Genomic DNA, 20,444 nt, shown 5'->3' with positions numbered 1-20,444 from the left:
GGAACAGGAACAAACGTGTTTTTAACCTGTGAGTACTTTTACTTTGTTTGATTTATTTGATTTTTTATTTTTTTTGGGGGGGGGGGGGGGGGGGGGGGGGTCTTACGCGATGTGTTAAACGCCGTTCCTGCTCCTGCAGCGTCCCAACCACGGAATTAATTAGCCCGCTACTGAAGTGTTAGTGGAAAAGTGGCGTTCAGACGCCGGCAAAGTCAGCGGCCGGCGGCGGAGGCGGAGGCTTGGGCAAAGGCCTCGCAAAAGTGTTGGCGCTATTACTGGGCTAATTAGCTTTAGCTTCAAGCGCCTGGGGAGGGAGTTAACCAATATTAACTCCCTCCCCAGTATATATAATAACCAATATTATTTATTTATAGTTGGAAAGGCCAACGGGTCACTTTTACAACGTCATGTTAAGGTGGAACATGGAAGACAATCTTGAGGCGCAAAAGCGCTGCGAGGAGTTTCAAGGTTGTCTAATCCGCTGAAGATTGTTTACGGCCGACGCTGCAGCAGAGGAGGAACAAGACGTGGAACAACAACAACAACAAGAACAACAAAAACAAATATGAAAACAAGAATAACAAGCAGGGAAAACAACAAGACCGGGAAGAAAATGAAGAACAACAAAGAGACAAAGAGGAAGACGCACCAGAACAAGATTAGGAAGAGAAGCGAGTTCAAAGAACTACAAAAAAAAAAAAAAAAAACAGGAAGAAAAACCCAAAGAAGGCAAAGAACAACAAAAACTAAAAAAGAAGAAACATGAACAAGAATAAAGATACGAACGCTAAGAAGAACTACATCAAGAACAACAAGACGATGCTAACACAAGAAGCAGACCAAGAACAAATAGAAAAAGAACAACAAGGACGAAGAAGAAGAAGAAAAAACAGGATCAAGAAAAGTAAGAACAGGAACAAGAACATGAAGAACTACAACACGGAGAAAAACAAGAAGGCAAGAACTGGAACACGAACAAGAAAAATGACAAAAGAAAGAAAAAGAATAAGACTCAAATCAACAGGAATACATGTCAAATGTGTCATATCCTCTAACATTCCAGTTTATTTACTATTGCAATTTTTTAAACCTGTTTTTTTTTTTATGGAGGGTGATTGATATCTTGCAACGTTCACATTTATTTACAATTTGAAATTAGAAAAACAAAATGTGTATGATCTTCTAAGATTCAAGTTCATTGACGATGAACGTTTTTTTACATCTGACAAAAATATTGAAATCGTTTTTTATTCACATTTACATTTTTATTTGAAAGTCACCCCAAAAAATCGAGTGCCGTCCCACCACATTCCGCGAGCAGCATTTTATTTGATGATGACAACAAAACGTTTGATGCAAACATTCCCCAATGAATTGTTTGTTCCTCGCGATAATCGCCACCTTGCACAATTCAAATAAAAAGACTGCAAATAATCATTCAAAAGAAAAAATGGCGGTAATCCATTGCACGTGCACACGCATGCGCACTGGTGGCTTTCCCTGTGAATATTCACCTCGATGCAGCTCATTTCATCCGCAGGTCACTGAATCGATGGCAACGGGACTCTTCTGTTTGTCTTAGAAGACGATTCGCTTCTCATGCGAGCGAGCGAGCGAGCTTGATCAGGTCGCGCGACGAGGATTAGTTAGGACGCGCTCGCCACTGTTTGTTTGGGAGATTCAACTCGGAAGCGACCAGCGGGTTGACTTTTTTGAGTGGGAGCGAGACCTCCGGCCGCCGCTCACAATCTCCAACAGTCGAGGCCACGCCTCCCTGTCCCGGGTGTCTTGTGACGTAACAAGACGCCGTACTGACGCTGCGATATTTGGCTGTTACGTCCTCCCTCGTCCCCTCATGAGCGCAGAGCATGCGTCTGGCTGACGTTAAGTAGCGACACCTACTGGCCTCTTGGGGAACTGCATATCAAGTACAGCTCATACTCAACAGTGTAGATAGCAAATAGTCTCACTTTGTGTGTGTCTGAGTTCGTGTGTATGTCTGTATCTGTGTGCACAAATGTATGTGTCTTGTGTTTATGTGAGTGTTTTGATGTGTGTGTCTTTGATGTGTGTGTGTGTGTGTGTGGGGGGGGGGGGTTGTTAGATTCATGTATGGGTGTGTTTGTGTGTTTTATGTGTGCTTGCATGTCTGTGTTTGTGTGAGTGTGTGTCTGTCTGCATTTGTGTGTACACATTTATGCTTATGTGAGTGTTTTGGCATGTGTCTTTGTCGTTAGTTTCATGCGTGTGTTTTGTGTGTGCTTGCACGTTTGTGTGTGTGTCTGAGTTTATGCGCGTCTGTATTCACGTGTACCAACGTAGTGTTTGTGTGTGTGTGTGTGTGTTTACGTGTTTGTTTGTTTTCTTCTACTCGTGTGTGTCTGTGTGTGTGTGATTTAAGAGAATTGTGAATCGCCATTGTTGCATGTTTCCGGTCAGGGTGGCCTGTTAACACACACGCTTTTTCGTCCTCCTCTCACCTGAATGAAATTGGACTCTGTGCTCCTGGTAGCCATTCTTCACCCGCCTCAGTAAGTAACACGAGAATTGTGTCAAACCAAGTGCACACTGGACTACACACGAGAGCGCACTTTTCAAAAGCTATTTGTAACCAGAAGATAACGAGACCACTGACCTCCAAACAATCCAGAGAGGACATTTCATACAGTACGTTTTAGAAGTTCTGACGGGTCTGACAGATGGAGGAAGAAGAGTTGCTAGCGGCTCAGCATGCTAACAAGGGTAAATTAGTTTTAGAGCTGTCAATCAATTATTATTTTTTGAATCGCGATTAATTGCACGATTTCCATAGTTAACTCGCAAAAATAATTAAACACATGAATGCATTTACAATATAACAGATACTTAAATTGCCAGTTTAATGCTAACACACAATGCAAAACCCTGAAAAAAAACAGGCATGAAACAATTTTGGTCGCATTGTGTGTGGTGTGCTTCCATAATCTCAACGCAGAACACCACACACATAAAGATCCTATTTTGCTGCCGAGCGCCAAATCTCACGTGATCAAAAGTGATCTCGCAAAACCGAAGAAGAAGATCGGATCTGCGCCGAGCGCTTCTGAAATTTGCCGCAGCCGGGAGCCTTGCAAAATGGCGATGTCCCGGAAAAACGATTTGCTTGGCCGGATTCTGTTCCCCGTCACAATTCACGCTTAACACACATTAAAGTTAAAGGGAATTTTAGCGTTAAGCACACGTAAATTTCAACAGCCCTCGTTAGTATACAGTCTTCAGTCTCTGTCTCTATACCAGAGTAATGTCAACGCAACACTCACCTTGTGTACTTATTTAGCTGGTTAGCCTGCTGTGCCGCTAGCAACCCGTCAATCACCTTCTCTATAGTGACCAAATGGAGTGTACACTAACTTTGCTGGTTAGCATGTGGTTACGCTAGCATGTCTTCTCCTACCGTCTCTCTAGTGACCAAATTTCGTGTACACTAACTTTGCTGGATAGCATGTTGTTACGCTAGCATGTCTTCTCCTACCGTCTCTATAGTGACCAAATTGCGTGTACACTAACTTAGCTGGTTAACATGCTGTTACGCTAGCAAGTCTTCTTCCACCGTCTCTATAGTGACCAAATTGCGTGTAGGCTAACGTAGCCTGTTAGCATGTTGCTACGCTAGCAAGTCTTCTTCCACCGTCTCTATAGTGACCAAATTGCGTGTAGGCTAACGTAGCCGGTTAGCATGTTGCTACGCTAGCAAGTCTTCTTCCACCGTCTCTATAGTGACCAAATTGCGTGTAGACTAACTTAGCCGTTTAGCATGTTGTTACGCTAGCAAGTCTTCTTCCACCGTCTCTATAGTGACCAAATTGCGTGTAGGCTAACGTAGCCTGTTAGCATGTTGCTACGCTAGCAAGTCTTCTTCCACCGTCTCTATAGTGACCAAATTGCGTGTGGGCTAACTTAGCCTCTTTGGGCTCTATTTTCGTGATTCGCGCGAGTCCAGCTCTGCGCTTGGCATAAGTGTGCGAGGAGGCGGGTCAGACGGGCTGTCTCGGGATCTAAACGCCTTCTGTGCTCTGATTGGTAGAGCATATTGATAGAGCATATTAGTGGTAGAGCATATTAGTAGAGCACTAACAACGAGCATCTGTTCCTAACCCCCCACCGTCAATCAAAGTGTTCTCCCACGGCAACGTCCCGTTGCACTTTCCCACCGCATATAGAAAGCGTACACCTGTGACCCATATTGAATAATTAATATTTCAACACAAAGAGTGCTGATTGTATGTGCCAACATGTCAGCATTCCATTTGAAATATTTGTGTGGGCGCGGATTGAATCTCGAATGTTTGCATTGGACTTTAACGCATGATGGACTTTTCTTTAGAAACCTCACAATGCACCCAAGAAGTGCTGGACTGATGACTTTTTGATTGATTGATTGATGAATCCAGATTGAATGCGTGTGTGCACGCGTGTGTGCGCGCCTTTCCGACCAGTACAACCGGTTTTGAGGGCTTTGAGGCCCTTTGCGGTCTCCCGGGGTTGACGGAGATTTGTGCAGTGTTCAACAGGCCACTTGTTAAGACAATTAAGACAATTATGCAGATTGGAATTTACCACTGCAATCTGATATGTGCTTGCTCCACGATGTTGTGCGCATTGCCGGTTATGTTCCAGGGAGCTACGCCACTATTTACAGTCCCCTCCAAAAGGATGGGAAGGGCAAGGTCAAAGGGCAAGGCCTTTGTGTTTGTCGTATCCTGAAGACATTTGGGTTTCAGATCAAAAGATGAATATGAGAGAAAAGTTCAGAATTCCAGCCCTGCGATTGGCTGGCGACCAGTTCAGGGTGTACCCTGCTTCTCCCCCAACGACAGGCTGGGATAGGCTCCAGCACCCCCGAGAAGCAGGGTACACCCTAAACTGGTCGCCAGCCAATCGCAGGGCAACCCGGAGAAAACCCACGCAGGCACGGGGAGAACATGCAAACGCCACACAAGCGAGGCCGGATTTGAACCCGGGTCCTCAGAACTGCGAGGCACACGTGCTAACCAATCGCCAATCACCGTGCCGCCCTCAGTGTTGTTCACTTTAAGTTCATTTAACAATGTCCGTTCCAATGCTTTCGCTCAGTTGAAAAGTGGGTGGCTTCAAACAAAAGGCGCTCTGTCCTGAGTTGTTGAACGCATCTCCGGTCGATGTAAATGCCGTGAAATGAAAGCTGCAATTCTGAACTTTTGTCTCATATCCATCTTTCGCTCTGGAACCCAAATGTCTTCAGTATACAAGGAAAACAAAGGAATTGACCTTGCCATTCCAAAACCTTTGGAGGGGACTCATTTCTGCGCACACGTGTGGTCGTTCCACAATGTCGCGGACATCCATATTTGTGTTCTTGAGAGTTACACCAGTAATTATTTCTGCCCCGTCTGCCTTTGTTCTTTCCATTTTGCATCATTTCCTTCTAAAACAGTCCTTTCCCCCGCCCCAGTGACACTTACTTGTGATCACTCCACAATGTTGTGTGCATCAACATTTGTTATTGGTAGCTATGCCACTTGTTGGTTCCCACCAGTCTCCATCGCTTCTTAATGTTTTACGTGTACATAGGTTTTTCCAAAATATCGTAGTGACTTTTTCCCAGTAGATTCGGACACACGGGCGTTCCACAATGTTGTGGGCATCAAGGTTTATGTTACGCCTTGCTATGCCTCTTATAGTATTTAGTTTTATTTCTTGATGTTTCGTCGGATTTCTCCAAAGTAGAACCTTTTTCAAAGTAGATTCTGACACGTGGTCGCTCCACAATGTTGTGCGCATCCCTGTTCGGGTTCGATGGAGCTACTCGACTAATTAGTTCTGACTTGCCTACGTTGTTTTTTGCGATTTTTCTTCATTTTCCCCCAAATAGGTTCCGATGCACGGACTCTCCACAACGTTGTGTGTATCAACGGACATATTTTCGCAGCTCTAACGTAGTTATGTGAAGGGTTTTTGGCGCCTCACGTTATATCATTTTTTTAATATCTATATATTTTGCAATGATTCAAATTTGCCGGGAGGACTGTTAGCTGCCCGTGGTCGAACAGCAAGTCTGCAGTGACAGAAATATGTCGAGCAGTTTTCTGACTCACGCAGCAGTGACACTCCCGCTTTCAAGATGGAAAAACACCGGCGCACCCGCCCCGCGCCTCATACGGCAAACATTTGTCGTACGACCCGTTTGACGGATTCCGCTTCCATCGGTGCGTCCGCTTCGTCGGCATGCGTATTGCCCGTTTATTGCTAGTCTACTGCGAAAACCGTACTCGTATTTTCAACAAATGGAACGAAAGTGGGGCGGACAAGTTAAGTCACAAAGCTCTGCGGAACATGAAAATGGACTCACAACCTTGTGGAGAGGCCACATAACTGAGTCAACTAGAAAATACAAAATGGGACTTTTTGGAAGAAATGGAGCAAGTGAGGCAGACTGGAGCCGCTACTCGACCATTACAACGCCGGGAAGGCGGTGCGAAGGAGCGTTAGAAAGATCGGATGTGACCTGTTTGCCTTTCCAGGAAGGCCAGGGCGGGTTGGGTCAGGTTCAAGTCTCTTCCTGTGATGTCACGCAAGAGACTTTCCGTAGCTCACGCTTCACTGATCATCCCACGCTAGGCTTCACCTTCTTCTTCTTCTTCTTCTTCACAATTTTGTTGGCGTTGTTGGCAGGTGGCCACAAGACGCGTCAACTGCTCAAAAGTATGTTGAAAAGAAAACAAAAACAAAAACTCAAATATGCATTTCTATATACAGGATACACTTCTATAATGTGTGTGTGTGTGTGGGGGGGATACAATGTATTCATGCTCTTTATCCATTCATGTTGAATTGATATTTCAGACAATAATACAAGTGCTAATTAATGATGATTTTGATGATTATTATTATAATTTTTTTCACGGGGGTGCTTGGGTTGTTTATGAACAGGCGGTCCTGATCTGTCATTCAAGTTCATAAGCGCTTGCACGCACATGCCCCCCCCATTCCGCTGTACAAAAAGCGTCCTTGTCCTTGCCCTCAGCTCAGACTTCAGGAGGACCTCCTGCAAGGCGTCATTATGGTCCGAGTGGCTTTTCCCGCGAGCGTCTTGATGCTCACGGTGAGTGATTTTGAATGATTGATAATTGAATTGTTTGTTTTCTGTAGTTGTGTTTGTCATGGACGTGAGACACACGCTCGCGGAAACAAAAAAGCAGGCCAGTCGGCTGACAAAGGAAATAATTGATGAACTAATTGATCGTTAATGTGTGGAAAGGACATGAACAGGTGTACGCTGGGAAAGTAGACGGGTAGAAATGATTAAACCTACTTAAACTCAACTTTTCACACACAGGAAGCGGACTTTTTCCCTTTTTTTTTTACCTGATGTAATGTTGACACTACAATACATGATATGATATAGCATTTTGGACATTTCCAAGGGTCCTTCAAAGATGAATTTATCCTAGGTTTTTATTTTAATTTTCAGCCCCGGAAGCCAGTTTTATTTAGCAACGTGAAATCTGGTAGACATATCTGTCATGAGAAGACCCACAAAAAGTCTCAGCAAGGCCACACCAGAAAAGACGCGGGAATTGTCTATATTTTTAAAAATGGTCTATTTTTACATTTTACGGCCATTTGGACATTTTCATCGAGAGCGACCAAAAACAAGTCTCTAGAAGCCCTGCGCATGAAGACACGGGAAATCTGCGATTTTAGTTTCAAGCAGACATTTTAGAGGAATTTGGGGCATTTGTTAAAAAATGATTTCGTCCTATAGATTTTCTACCAAATTTGTACCGCACGTATTGGACAGATGGACCACGATAAATCAAAAGAATTTGATGTTTTTGACATAGCGTGTGGCCAGAAAAGGGCAGCAAATTTCGGCGAATCGTCCTAAAACACCAAACTCTTGACTCAAACTTGATCTTGGCAAAATGTCATTTCAATGTAAATATGGACGTGTTTGTTGCCCAGAGTGCATTTATGGGGACGGTCCGCTCCGGGAACGAGCCGCCGGTCCGCAAAAGAAGAGACTGGATCGTCCCAGCGTGGCCACTCAAGGAAAATGTCGATCACACACAAAAGGAGTCCATAGCCAAGGTGAGTTCAGACAGTATCACTGTTGCCCAATAGAGGGAGCTCGACTGCGCGACATTTCGAAAGCGAGTGTTGACTCGACGTGACATGAGGATGGGAGGGGACGACTGCAATCGCAGCCGCAAAATAAACATGACATGCACTCCAAATGCTCATTTGTGGCCACGAAGTGGGTTCAATGTGCCCAATATTCAGTCGTGTTGTGTTGCGTCTACCACAGATTCGATCGGATTTCCAAGTTGACAGGGACATCAGCTACTCCCTGGAGGGCGTCGGTGCCACCCAGTACCCCTTCAACGTCTTTGTGGTGGACCCCAAAACGGGACTCATTCGCGTCACTCAAGTGCTCGACAGGGAGGCCATCGACACCTACAACGTGAGTGAATCTCAATTCAAAAGCTTTGGAAAGGCAAACGTTTTGAAAGTTTCAGCTCTTTGTACTGAGTCCCGTGGTAATAGTGAGCCGGTGTACCTAATGAATTGTCTTGTAATCACTAGTACTTCCCCAAACTGCGTGGTGCATATTCGGGATAATAATTTCAAATGGACATTCTTTTTGGGGATTTTTTTTTTTTTTTTTTTTTACAAAATAAAAAAAACTGAATATGAACATCACCTCCATTTAAAAAAAAAAAAAAAAAAAAAAAAAAAAAAAAAATTGAAGACAAAAAAATTCAACGTAGCTATATGCTAATTGTGCTTTGATTTTTTTTTTTTTTTTTTTTTTAATGGGGTATGCCAACTCTGTTGGGGTGCAAAAGGGTTTCCTGAAAAAAAACGTAATAATAATGTAATACCTCATATCGTCACATGGTGATGCTGCGGCATAACTCAATTCACGTCCTCGTCGTTTCAGCTGTTGGCCATCGCCAGGTTCAACGACGGCGCCGAGGCCGAGAAAAGGATCGACCTACGCATAAAGGTGCTGGACGAGAATGACAACGAGCCGGAGTTTGACTCCACGGATCCCGTGGACGTGTACGAACGGAGCCCTGCGGGTGAGACAACAGATGAGCAACAAGATTTAAGTCCTACACGTCCATGAAAGTAGAATTTTGTCTCTTGTAGACTTGACTAGTTCACCTTACAAGTACAAGAGACCATAAACTCCTGCTCGATTTGTATTTGTATGAGTGAGGTAGTCTCGTGTGAATTTTCGATATCGCTTATCCCGATCAGGGTCACGGAGAAGCGGGGCCTATCCTACGGTACCCTGCGATTGGCAGTAGGTATTGGCAGTGTAACCCGGCTCTCGGCCAAAGTCAGCTGGGTTAGGCGCTGACAAACCCGTGTGAGGATAAGCAGCTTGGAAAAAGGATGGAGGAATATCGAGACAGACCATTCAGACTCGACGGCTGTTCGCGGCAAAATCATGTAGATGCGCCAGTACGCCATCAGGACACCATCAGTGACTCGTCATCTAGGGATTTGGAGACAAGTAGCAGAACCACCCTGGTTCTGACCATTGCGCAATTCAACGTAAACTGTGGCGGAACAGCAAAAACAGATATGATGGATAATACGGATGCCCACCCTTATACACATTCGCATCAAAACAGCTTTATTCTTGTGGTGGCTTAGTGCTAGTCAGGGTTAGGGATTCGGTATAGAGAGCAGGGGCTAGAGCTATACAGTAGATAAGAATAAGGTTTAAGGATGGGGTCCAGAGATAGCAGTTAGAGGATAGGGTTATGAATAAGGATATTGAAAGGGGTTAGAAGTTCCGATTAGGTGAGATAGAGGAGTTAGGGATGTGGAAAAGGGTAGGGTTGAGGGTTAGGGTCAGTATCAGGGTTAGGGTTAGGATTAGGTTGAAAAGATGGACACCAAACAATCCTAAACATGCCAGGTGATTTGCCGAGTCTTGCTGTCCTACTTCAGTCCTCCAGGTGGCACTGTTGCATTTCAAAACGTACAGTTCCATGAGCTGGATCCTTTGGCCTGCTTGGCAAACTATCACGGCTCCTTGGCAGAGGAAAAACCTATGACATACTTGAGTTCGATGTCACCCGTAGCTGTGCTTTCCAGGAACGCCCGTCACAAGAGTCACCGCGACTGATGCCGATGAACCTGGCGATCCCAACTCTCAGCTGCTCTACACCATCGTGAAGCAGGAACCCCCTCACAACATGTTTCGCATTAACAAAGACGGAAACGTCTACGTGGACAAGTCCACTCTGGATAGAGAGGTACCGGCTCCTCCCGAAGAAATGACTGTGTGAAACGTCTTCAATCCAAAAACAAACAAAAAACAAAAAAAAAAAACGGTGCTGAAAGTTGTTGTTTTGTGCTGTCAGAAAACAGACCAATACTTTGTAACGGTGCAAGCTCAGGATCTCAATGGCGACCCTGACGGACTCACGGGGACCAGTACGTTGACCATTAATGTGCTGGACGTCAACGACAACCTTCCGACGTTGGAAAAAGACCAGGTACTTGCCATATTCACGTGACTGTGCTTTGCGATTGGGTCTTTCAGTCGAGCCTGCCACGGTCACCGGTCATATCGTTGGTCATTTCGCTTGATCATATCAGTGGTAATGTTCATGATCGAGTCATTGGTCATGCCACTGGCCATGTGATAAACTCTCACTCGTCTGGTCATTGGTCACGCCAATGGGCATTATCATCGTAATACGTTTATTTTATAGACTGCTTTACAGGGTGCTCAAAGACACGATAGATGATAATGCCCCAAAATCAAAGAATCTAAAAACAAGAATGGCATTTACCAATCTGTTTGAAATTGAATTGGTGAATTGAAGGTGGCGGGATCTGAACAGTCACATAGGCGTTTGGCGAGTGAGTTCCAGAAGGGAGGGGCAGAGATGGCGAAGGCTTCTGCCCCCCGGGTTCGATGCTTGGTCTGGTGAGGTGGACAGAGGAGGTTGGCGTTTGCTCCTCAAACTGAGCTGCGGGAGGGTGTGTGGTGGTGGAGGACATCAGGGAGCTAGTGTAGGGGTCTGATTATGGAGGGCTTTATAGGTAAGGAGAAGAAGCACTTAACTGGAAGCCTTGGGGAGTGGGGAGTCAAGGTGGTTTCTGGAGGACGGGGCAAATGGCGTGCGGAATTCTGGCAATAGGTTTGAGGTGAAAGAAAGCTGTTGTTGTGATGTGGTTACTGTGGGAAGAAGGGCGGGTGTCGTTGATGGAGACGCAGAAGTCAGAAGTCATGTCACTGGTCATCTCAACGTCATGTCAGTGACCATGTCATTGGTCATGTGATAAACTGACTACTGCTGTGTTTTCCTTCTAGTACGAGGGCAGCTTTATGGAGAACACGCAGGGCGTGGAGGTGATGAGGATCAAACCTCAAGACTTGGACCTGGAGGATACGGAAAACTGGCAAAGTGTGTTTGATATCGTCAAAGGCAACGAGGCCAAGTATTTCAGCATCAAAACAGACCCAAAGACCAACGAGGGTGTCCTCATGCTTGATAAGGTGTTCTCGAAACGTCAACAGTGCCACACAACCGATCCCTGTAAGCTTCTATAGTAGCAGTTTAGAGAAATGTGTACTGTTTCACAGGCCGTGGATTACGAGGACGTGAAGGATCTTGTTCTAGGATTGACCGTGAGGAACAAGGCTCCACCTTATGAAGGACTTGAAGAAAGCACGATCTATAACATTTATCTCGTCAAAATCAACGTACAAAACCAACGTGAGGGTCCATATTTTGACCCTAAAGTCAAAGTGGTCACTATGTCGGAGGGAGGCAGCACCATTAGCATTAATGATGTCATCACTCGCTACCCGGCACTAGATGGCGACACTGGGAAACCAGCTGAGAAAGTCAAGTGAGTGTCTGCGGGCTCGTATTGGTTCCATGAAATCGTATTAATTTATTCCCGACAATGTGTACTCTTAATTTCTGCTGTTCTATTACATCGTTGTATAGTATTGATGGTTTCTATAATTGTGATGTGATCGTGGTGATAGTAAGAGGAGGATTAAGTCAGGTAGGTTCCCACTTGAGATCAGCGTACAAAATGCATGGAACGCCACTGGGTTCTGCACAGGTATGAATCACGCTGATTGTACGGGGTGTGTTGTAGGTATGTTAAAGGTTCCGACCCCGACAACTGGCTCACCATCGAGCCGAAAACCGGTGACATCACACTGAGCAAGATGCCCGACAGAGAGTCCACTTTCTTGGTGAACGGGACCTACTACGCTAAGATACTCTGTATTTCCGAAGGTACGCAAAGACAATCACAGGCCCGTGTCAATTCCACTTTTGCGGAAAAAGATTCTGAATCTTGTTGGTGTAGTCCCACCGGTAGTAGGAAGTAACAAAGTACTAATACTTAGGTTACTCTACTTAAGTAGCTATTTTAGGTGTCTGTACTTGAGTCAAGTTTATTTATGTGGCACTTAATCACAAAAGAGTGTCAAAGGGGGGGAGCAGCATTAAAACAGGCCAAAATCCAGGTGTCAGGAGTTGATGCAGGGCAAGAGACTAGTCGCAGACCTACTGCGGTTTAACCAAATACGAGTGTAGAAATACGTCCTACGGCGAAATGCGAACATTTCTACAGAGGTAGCTGCTTTATTTTCCACGAGTAGAGCATTTCAGACTACTCGAGCCTGAATAGAGAATGCTTTACTTGTGTATTAATTTTTCTGATGACTATTACCTTTGACCGCTGACATTGTACTTTCAACTTCTTACTTTGTCAAAATAGGGTCGTTACGTTTTTTCATCTTCGCGGATGACAACACAACGTGAAAAAGACGTAAACAGAGACAAGTCAAGTCCGCTGCGGTTGAGCTCTTGGCGTTTTACAAGGCGGGAAAAAACAAGGACAGTAGTAACATGGGAGCATTAACGATGACTGCAACACAATCGGAGGTGCAGCGATCCATCCAAGGCCTTATTTGAGAGATTTGCTTGATCTGAATCGGTATTCTTACCGATACCAGAGTCTTTTTACCACACGTATCTGTACAGAACCTCTACTTAAAAGTACACAGTGTAAGTACTTTTGGCCACTCCTGATTCCCACAAACAGACATCCTCTCAAGCACCGCCACCGGGACCGTGGCCATCCAGGTGGAAGACTTCAACGACCACTGTCCCACCCTGACCAGCGCCCTCCAGACTCTGTGCATTCCCGACGACGCCGTCATCGTCACCGCTGTCGATGAAGACGACTACCCTAACGGTGCTCCTTTCACCTTCGAAATCATCCCGGAGGGCACGAAGGGAAAATGGCAGGTGGAGCATCTCAATGGTGAGGAGACAAAGTCTGCTTTGGATCTCAGAGGACTTTAATCTTCAGGCCAAACCTCATGGATGAACGTGTGTGGGCAGATACTGCAGCCATCTTGAGGGCTCAGCACTCCTTATGGCCTGGTCTCCACGAGGTGGAATTATTGGTGAGGGACGAGCAGGGGGAGGCGTCCCCGGAGCCGCAGAAGGTGACGGTCCAGGTGTGCGCCTGCGAGGACGGAGTGCGTTGCGGAAGCCGAGGCGGAAGAGGTCAGCCCAACAAGAGCTCCGCGTTAGGACCCGCAGGCATCGGATTGCTGTTACTGGGCCTGCTGCTGCTGCTGCTGCGTAAGTGGGATCATACCGGTGTAAAAGTTGGCTGGAAATGAGTATGTCAGGAGTGGAGTATGTCTATATTTATTCCAGTAGGGGGAGCCCACGAATCTCTTGATGACAGCACCTCCATCACGCACATGCACCCACACATACACGTTTGACGTTCGACATTCAAGATGTTTGGCGTTGGCTCAGAATTGCGTGTTTTATGGCGAGTCATCAAACTTTGCTACACTCAATGACGATAACTCAATGTTTACACTATAGTATCTGCCATCTGTTTAGTGTACAGGGCTCATATTTGGTAACAACCCGAGCAAATCTCTTGGAGGAGTTCATCTTTGAAGGACTCATGGGATTATCCAAAAGGAGCCGATAATGGCTCCTTTCAAACTGAATCGGGAGATATCGTTTGTCTTCTCAGGCATGACTTCATGAGACTTTTTTGTGGGTCTACTCATGATAAATGAGCCTACCAAATGTGATGTTGCTAAGTGAAACTGGCTTTGGGGACTCAGTTTTTCGAGAACTACAAATGGGTCATCTATCTTTCTCATGTGTCGTTCAAATGTGGTAGCAATCAGAAAAAAATCTCTAATCTAATCTTCATATTAAATTGATAGAAGATATTTTCAAACAAACGTGTTGTTGTTCCAGTTGTTCCCCTGCTGCTGCTCTTCTGCCAGTGTGGTGGCGCTGTGGGGCTGCCAGTGGGTGCGGCGGACATACCATTTGAAACCAAGTCACACTTGGTCATCTACTGCACCGAAGGCCAGGGGGAGAACGCGGTCAGTCCCGATCATTCCACTGACTCTTGAGGGCACTTGTTTGGTTTTTGACTTCTGTCCGTCCATCTGGCGGGTCTGTGGCAGGAGGTTCCGTTAAACCTCATGCTGACAAAGATGGAGGCCGAAGACATGACCGATCGCATGAACCAGTCGGTCTTTGTGGACGCCTTCGAGGGAAACATGGCGCAGTCGTGGGCGAGGAGGCAGGGCAACGCGAACGCCTTCTACTCCAGGTTCGGGGGTACAGCGGTGGGAGGCCAGGCCACGGCAGCGTACGACAGCATCGCTCTACCGGAACACCTGCTGGCCCAATACTACCAGCAGGTGAGTAATGGATATTCGACCAGTGGTGGACTTTCTCTGCTGGACTAAAGACTATCGGGAGCATCGACCGACATTCGAAGAGTTCAAACGCAAAAGTGAACATCCATCCATTTTCTGAGCCGCTTCTCCTCACGCGGGTCGCGGGCGTGCCGGAGCCTATCCCAGCTGTCATCGGGCACGAGGCGGGGTACACCCTGAACCGGTTGCCAGCCAATCGCAGGGCACATAGAAACAATCAACCATTTGCACTCACAGTCACGCCTACGGGCAATTTAGAGTCTCCAATGAATGCCTGTTTTTGGGATGTGGGAGGAAACCGGAGTGCCCGGAGAAAAGCCACGCAGGCACGGGGAGAACATGCAAACTCCTCACAGGCGGGGCTGGGGATCGAACCCGGGTCCTCAGAACTGTGTGTGACCAGTCGGCCACCGTGCCGCCAACGTTTTGTTGAAAACGTCTTTCAAGGAGGTCTTTGATCTGATTTCATAGCAAAAACCGACAACTCCAAAAAAATGTTTTTCTGAAACAGACAAGTTTAAAATTTTCGCATAAGTATAATATTACGCTAAAATGCTAAGTATTATGCTTTCTGAATCAAAATTAGTAACAAGTGAGTGTACCAGAACTAGTCTCTTGAGCTAATCCTTCAAATGGAGAGAAAAGTCACATTGATTGCACAGTCACTTATCTTCTTCGTTGCCGCTATCCTCAAGATCCTGTCGACCCACTTGATTGCGACCAATCCTTGTAGGATATGCGAACCCGATCGCGAGCACCAATCTCATCGATGGCTTTCATGACGTCACCTCTCTTGAACTCTTCCACACAACTAACCATTGGTAATACAGTTGAAAGTTATGGCGTTTTATGCACACTTTCAATCACATTCGAAGCTACAGCGAGTTGATGAGGAATCACGGGGGCAGACATGTCTGAGGATGTACGTTATGAAGGACGAGTATGTGATTACGTATAGGTTTATGATATGGCTTCATGGAGATGACCTAGCTGTAGTCCAATGTGTATGGCCCTCATTTCTGAAGTAAAAGCTTGGTTTCTAAGAGGTTTAGAAGGAGTTGTTCGGTTCGGAAGGGACATTGAAGCCTTCTATGCTGAGTGGAATTTTTACCGACATCGGATCAACCGCAGTGTGAATTATGACTGGAGCAGTTGTTTTCACATTTTTTTGTCATGTTTCAACAGAGGGTGTACAGCAGAAGTCGCGCAGGCAGTTTGGCGGAGAAGGACGCTCAGTTGAAGTACAACTTTGAGGGCCAAGGCTCCTCGGCCGGCTCGGTGGGCTGCTGTAGCCTCCTGGAGAACGACACCGACCTGCAGTTCCTCGACCACCTCGGCCCCAAGTTCAAGACTCTGGCGGAGGTGTGCTGTGGCCAGAAGATCCAACAAGACGTCTCGCCGCTGCCCACAAAGGTTGTGATTGAACAGAGTCCGGAACTCCCAAAGCTGCCATCAGTTGTCCCCAGGGTAGACCCGACCATAACTCAGGTGGTGGAGGAAAACACGACGACTGCGGAACCAAGGGATGACAGCAGTGATGGGAGGGATGGAAAACCAAGGCCAGATGTTCTTGCTTCAGCAGGAGCAGCCTCTCTACTACACTGCTGCCGCCCCCATGCATTACGTAGTCCAGCCACAAGTCCAGAACACCATGCTGTTGGCTGAGGCACCAGCTACCAACCTCCAGGGTGTGGTTCTGGCAGCACCTGCGCAAGGCATGCTAGTGTCCAGCAGACACACCAAGGAAGCCGGCGTGGTGCTGGTGGAGAATCCCATGGTCCAGACCAAGATCCACGCCGGAAAACAACCTGGACTCCAGAGCATGGTAGTGGTGGAACGCAAGCTCCCTGTTGGGTCCGTTAAAGTTTTCAGAGGGAGCCAAACCGCCCCGGTGCAAGGAGGTGGAGAAGCCGGATGGATTTCTGGAGCTCAACGAGTCGTCCTGGTGGAAGGCTCATCCAGCGGAAATGAAAGTGTGTCCCAGAAGAGGAACAACTCTGGATCTGTAAAGTCCTTCAACCTTGGACCTCAGGTGTCTTCTTCCAGAATCCCAACATACCGCAAGGTGGCGGTGCAGCAGACACGCAAATAACGGATTTTGGCCATGCGGCGTTCCCAGCAGAGACGCAACATGGATACTTCTCCCAACTGGATTCAGAGTCGAAGGGTGACAGAGTCAATCACGCTGACCGTTCCCAGCGCAAAGAATTTGACTGGATTTAAAGAACACCCTCAGAAATCCCCTCTCTCTTATTTTTGGTATGTGAAAAGATCTTTTTGTATGCACCTCCAAGCGAAAACAAGGAATGTACCCCACCCCCACATCGCGTGAAATGAACGTAAGGTCGCTATGAATGCTTGGCCCGGCCGCCGTGATAACGCCATTGGCCAAGGGCCAATCAGAGCGAAGCTGTTTTCCATATTTATGTGGAGAAAATGAGTGATCCGATAAGCGCAAAGCTTATTTACGTGTTGCATATTAAATGAGAAAGTGGCAGGTGAAAAAGATCGATGAGAACAGCTTGAAGAGGGACTTTGTGGACATTTCGAATTATCTTGCAAAATTGATCAAAGGACATCAAAGATGATAAAAAAAAATGAAAATATTTGCCGGACGGGAGCCTTTAAAGTCGTTCAAAATGGTGAAAAGCTAAAAAGAATGCCAAATAAAAGAAAAGCGCACAGCAAGTGCACTTTGGGTGTGTCGGCGCTGAGATTTTGTGTGCTCGTGCATGTGGGAGCTTCACCCTTGCAGAACCGGTTTTCAACCCCCCAACACACACACACGCGCACACCCAGACTCATCGCCACTTGTTCTCGGTGCCACTGCAACGCTTCATTATTCTCATTTGGTAACATGAATGAGTGCACATGTAATTGATTTCATTCATGTGTATTGTTCATATCGTCGTGAGCAGCCAAACTTGTGTTCTTATGTCGCAGTTATCGCCCTTTTTCTCTTTCGCGTCACCACTAGCATTCCGTAGCTCGTCATACCAGAGTTATATAATCACGTAGTATTCGGCATTTCGATGACGGACATGTCGCTTTGTTAAGTACTCGCACCGAGACACACCTGTGGAGGAGGAAAAATCCAGCAGGTATCAAGGCCACGCCTCGTCGATCCTCGGAATTCCAAAATATTGAAAGTGTCACTTTGACAAGGTCAGATGAAGTGTTATGGATAAACATTTGAGAGTCACTGATGCCGAAGCGGTACACTGGCCTGACTTCGGTGCGGGCAGCGTGGGTTCAGTTCCCACTCAGTGACGGTGCGAATGGTTGTCCGTGTCTGTATGTGCCTGGCGACCAGTCTGCCTTTTGCCCAAAGTCAGCTGGGTAGGTTAATATTTGTAAAAACCTTGGCAACAATGGCGAGTGAAACGAGTTGTTTTGATGGACGACTTCTTATGGGCGCGGTCGCCATTGTAAGACTTAAGTCCGAAGTCATCATCATGTGAGTCAATTGAACGTGACTCATAGACTTAAGTCCTTGTTTATGCTCTCAAGTCACGTCAACACCAAGACCTGCTCCTGCAGGGTAGAGTGCACTCTCCGGGTCGGGGGAAGAGATCCTGCCCCAAGTGGAGGAGTTCAAGTATTTCGGGGTCTTGCTCACGAGTGAGGGAGGACCGGAGCGGGAGACCTACAGGCGGGATCCGTGCAGCGTCTGCAGTGATGCGGACTCCGTATCGGTCTGTTGTGGTGAAGAAGGAGCTGAGCTCTCGATCTCCGTTCCCACCCTCAGCTGTGGTCACGGGCCGTGGGTCGTGACCGGAAGAACAAGATCGCGCATACGAGCGGCAGAATTCCGGGCTCTCCCTGAGACACAACGGGCGAGAAGCTCGGTCATCCGAGAGGGGCTCAGAGTTGAGCCGCTGCTCCTCCGCATCGAGAGGAGCCAGATGAGGTGGCTCGGGAACCTGATTAGGACGCCTCCCCGGTGAGGTGTTCCGGCCACCGGGAGGACACGCTGGAGAGACTATGTCTCTCGGCTGGCCCGGGAACGCCTCAGGAACGCCTGGGGATCCCCCGGGAAGCGCTGGACGAAGTCTGGGCTTCCCCTGCTTAAGCCGCCGCCCCCGCGACCCGACCTCGGATAATAAGCCGAAGACAACGGATGGACGCTGCAAATCTGAAAAGCTGGTGAGCAAACGTGCGCTTAAAGGCATTTAAACAAAGTGATGGCGTTTGTATTTTTCCAAATTTTGACGCCAACATTTTCTCATTTGCTGCAAACGAACATTGGTTGCCAATATCGGTCATCGGCCTCCTTGCCTACTAACAATCGGTATCGGCCCTGAAAAAAACCAAACATATTGGTCTGTGTCTAGCAAAGTCCGAGAAAAATGATCACTTTAAAAATCTTTTGAAATAGCGAAAGCCATTTTTGCCATCTTGTGACCCAACGCCTCAAATAAAGGCAACTGACGGCCATGTTCTTCGTACATTTTTCCAACTTTGACCACAAACCGACTCACTTGGGGTAGCGATCACGAGGCTTTCGTGAAACTGAGCCGGTGACACACGATCTGACAACCAAACCGGCCCGACCGCTGAGGCGGCTGTCCGTTTCCAACGCCAGCGGAAGCCGAGTGTTGAGTGACAGCCGCGTCGTTCTGCCGGAATGAGCTCCCGCCACGAACTCACCGACGCTACGTTCTTACTTGCTTACTCACGCTCTCTGGGCGTGGCGCTCCCGTCAGCAGGTTTGGGCGAGACGGCAATTCTCTTCGAAACGTCGGGCGATTCTTCGTGTGACGTTGACGCTTCCGGCGTCATGTGGAGTCAAAAAACACGAGAAGAGATTCCACGGGATGCGTCGTCGATGATGCATTGGAAGTGTATTTTGCATGTAGCACATTCAAAATGACGTCCAGGTAAACTCGAGGCACATATCATAAATATGTTAAGAATATGAAATAATACACTTAAATAGTAATAGTACATCAGAGATGTATAGAAAGATGATGTCAACTTGCTACATGAGAGGCGTGACATGAAATATGATGTAAACGTCCAAAGTTTCTCATTCAACGGCGAGAGAAAGTGTGTCCGCACTTTCGACTGGCAGCGTATGCGCTTCCATGAAATATGAGGTCCTATCCTAATATGTAATATATTCCTTCATACGATGTGGACGAAAGGCGTACGCATTAAAATATGACATCGATATGCGACATTACGATATGTGAATGGGGTCAATTAAAGCTTCATGTCAATTCAAAAGAATGTAAATATTCGACATTCAAAGTGTGTAGACGTTAAAGAGGTATGTGAATATGACACATTAGCGGTGTACCGGTATACAGTATGATGAAAATATTCTATATTGATGAATGTAATATCATATGTTAAAGATGTAACAGACATTGAATGTGGTTCATTAGAGTTGTATGCATTAAAATATGATGTAACTATGCTGCATCAGCGATACGTGATGTAAATGTGACCAACTAGAGGTAGCGATAAATATGTCAATATTCTACATTAAGGGTGTGTGGATATTAAATAGGATGTGAATATGATACATTGGGTGTTTCCATTCAACACAGTATGATGTAAATAAGCGGAGTTACATTAAACATGTGATACATTAAAGGTGTACAGGCATTAAATATGATTTCAATATGCTAAATTGGAGATGCATACATGTAAT

General features: G+C 46.5%; 1 protein-coding gene across 1 annotated transcript; it reads left to right on the top strand.

Moving 5' to 3' along the window:
• The first annotated feature begins 6,208 nt into the window (after positions 1-6,208).
• On the top strand, positions 6,209-20,386 carry LOC133405926 (desmoglein-2.1-like). Its single transcript, XM_061683012.1, is given in 16 exon segments — positions 6,209-6,720; positions 7,043-7,120; positions 7,984-8,109; positions 8,327-8,482; positions 8,963-9,104; positions 10,135-10,295; positions 10,404-10,538; positions 11,363-11,548; positions 11,636-11,904; positions 12,163-12,305; positions 13,120-13,341; positions 13,422-13,667; positions 14,313-14,443; positions 14,528-14,767; positions 15,971-16,303; positions 16,305-20,386. Coding segments are annotated over 15 exon segments (3,105 nt in total). The 5' UTR covers positions 6,209-6,720; positions 7,043-7,078; the 3' UTR covers positions 16,878-20,386.
• The last annotated feature ends 58 nt before the right edge of the window (positions 20,387-20,444 follow it).

Source organism: Phycodurus eques, chromosome 8 (assembly GCF_024500275.1).
Source record: "Phycodurus eques isolate BA_2022a chromosome 8, UOR_Pequ_1.1, whole genome shotgun sequence".
Lineage (NCBI taxonomy): Eukaryota > Metazoa > Chordata > Actinopteri > Syngnathiformes > Syngnathidae > Phycodurus > Phycodurus eques.
The sequence above is the reverse complement of the archived record's forward strand: the minus strand, read 5'-3'. Positions and strand labels throughout refer to the sequence as shown.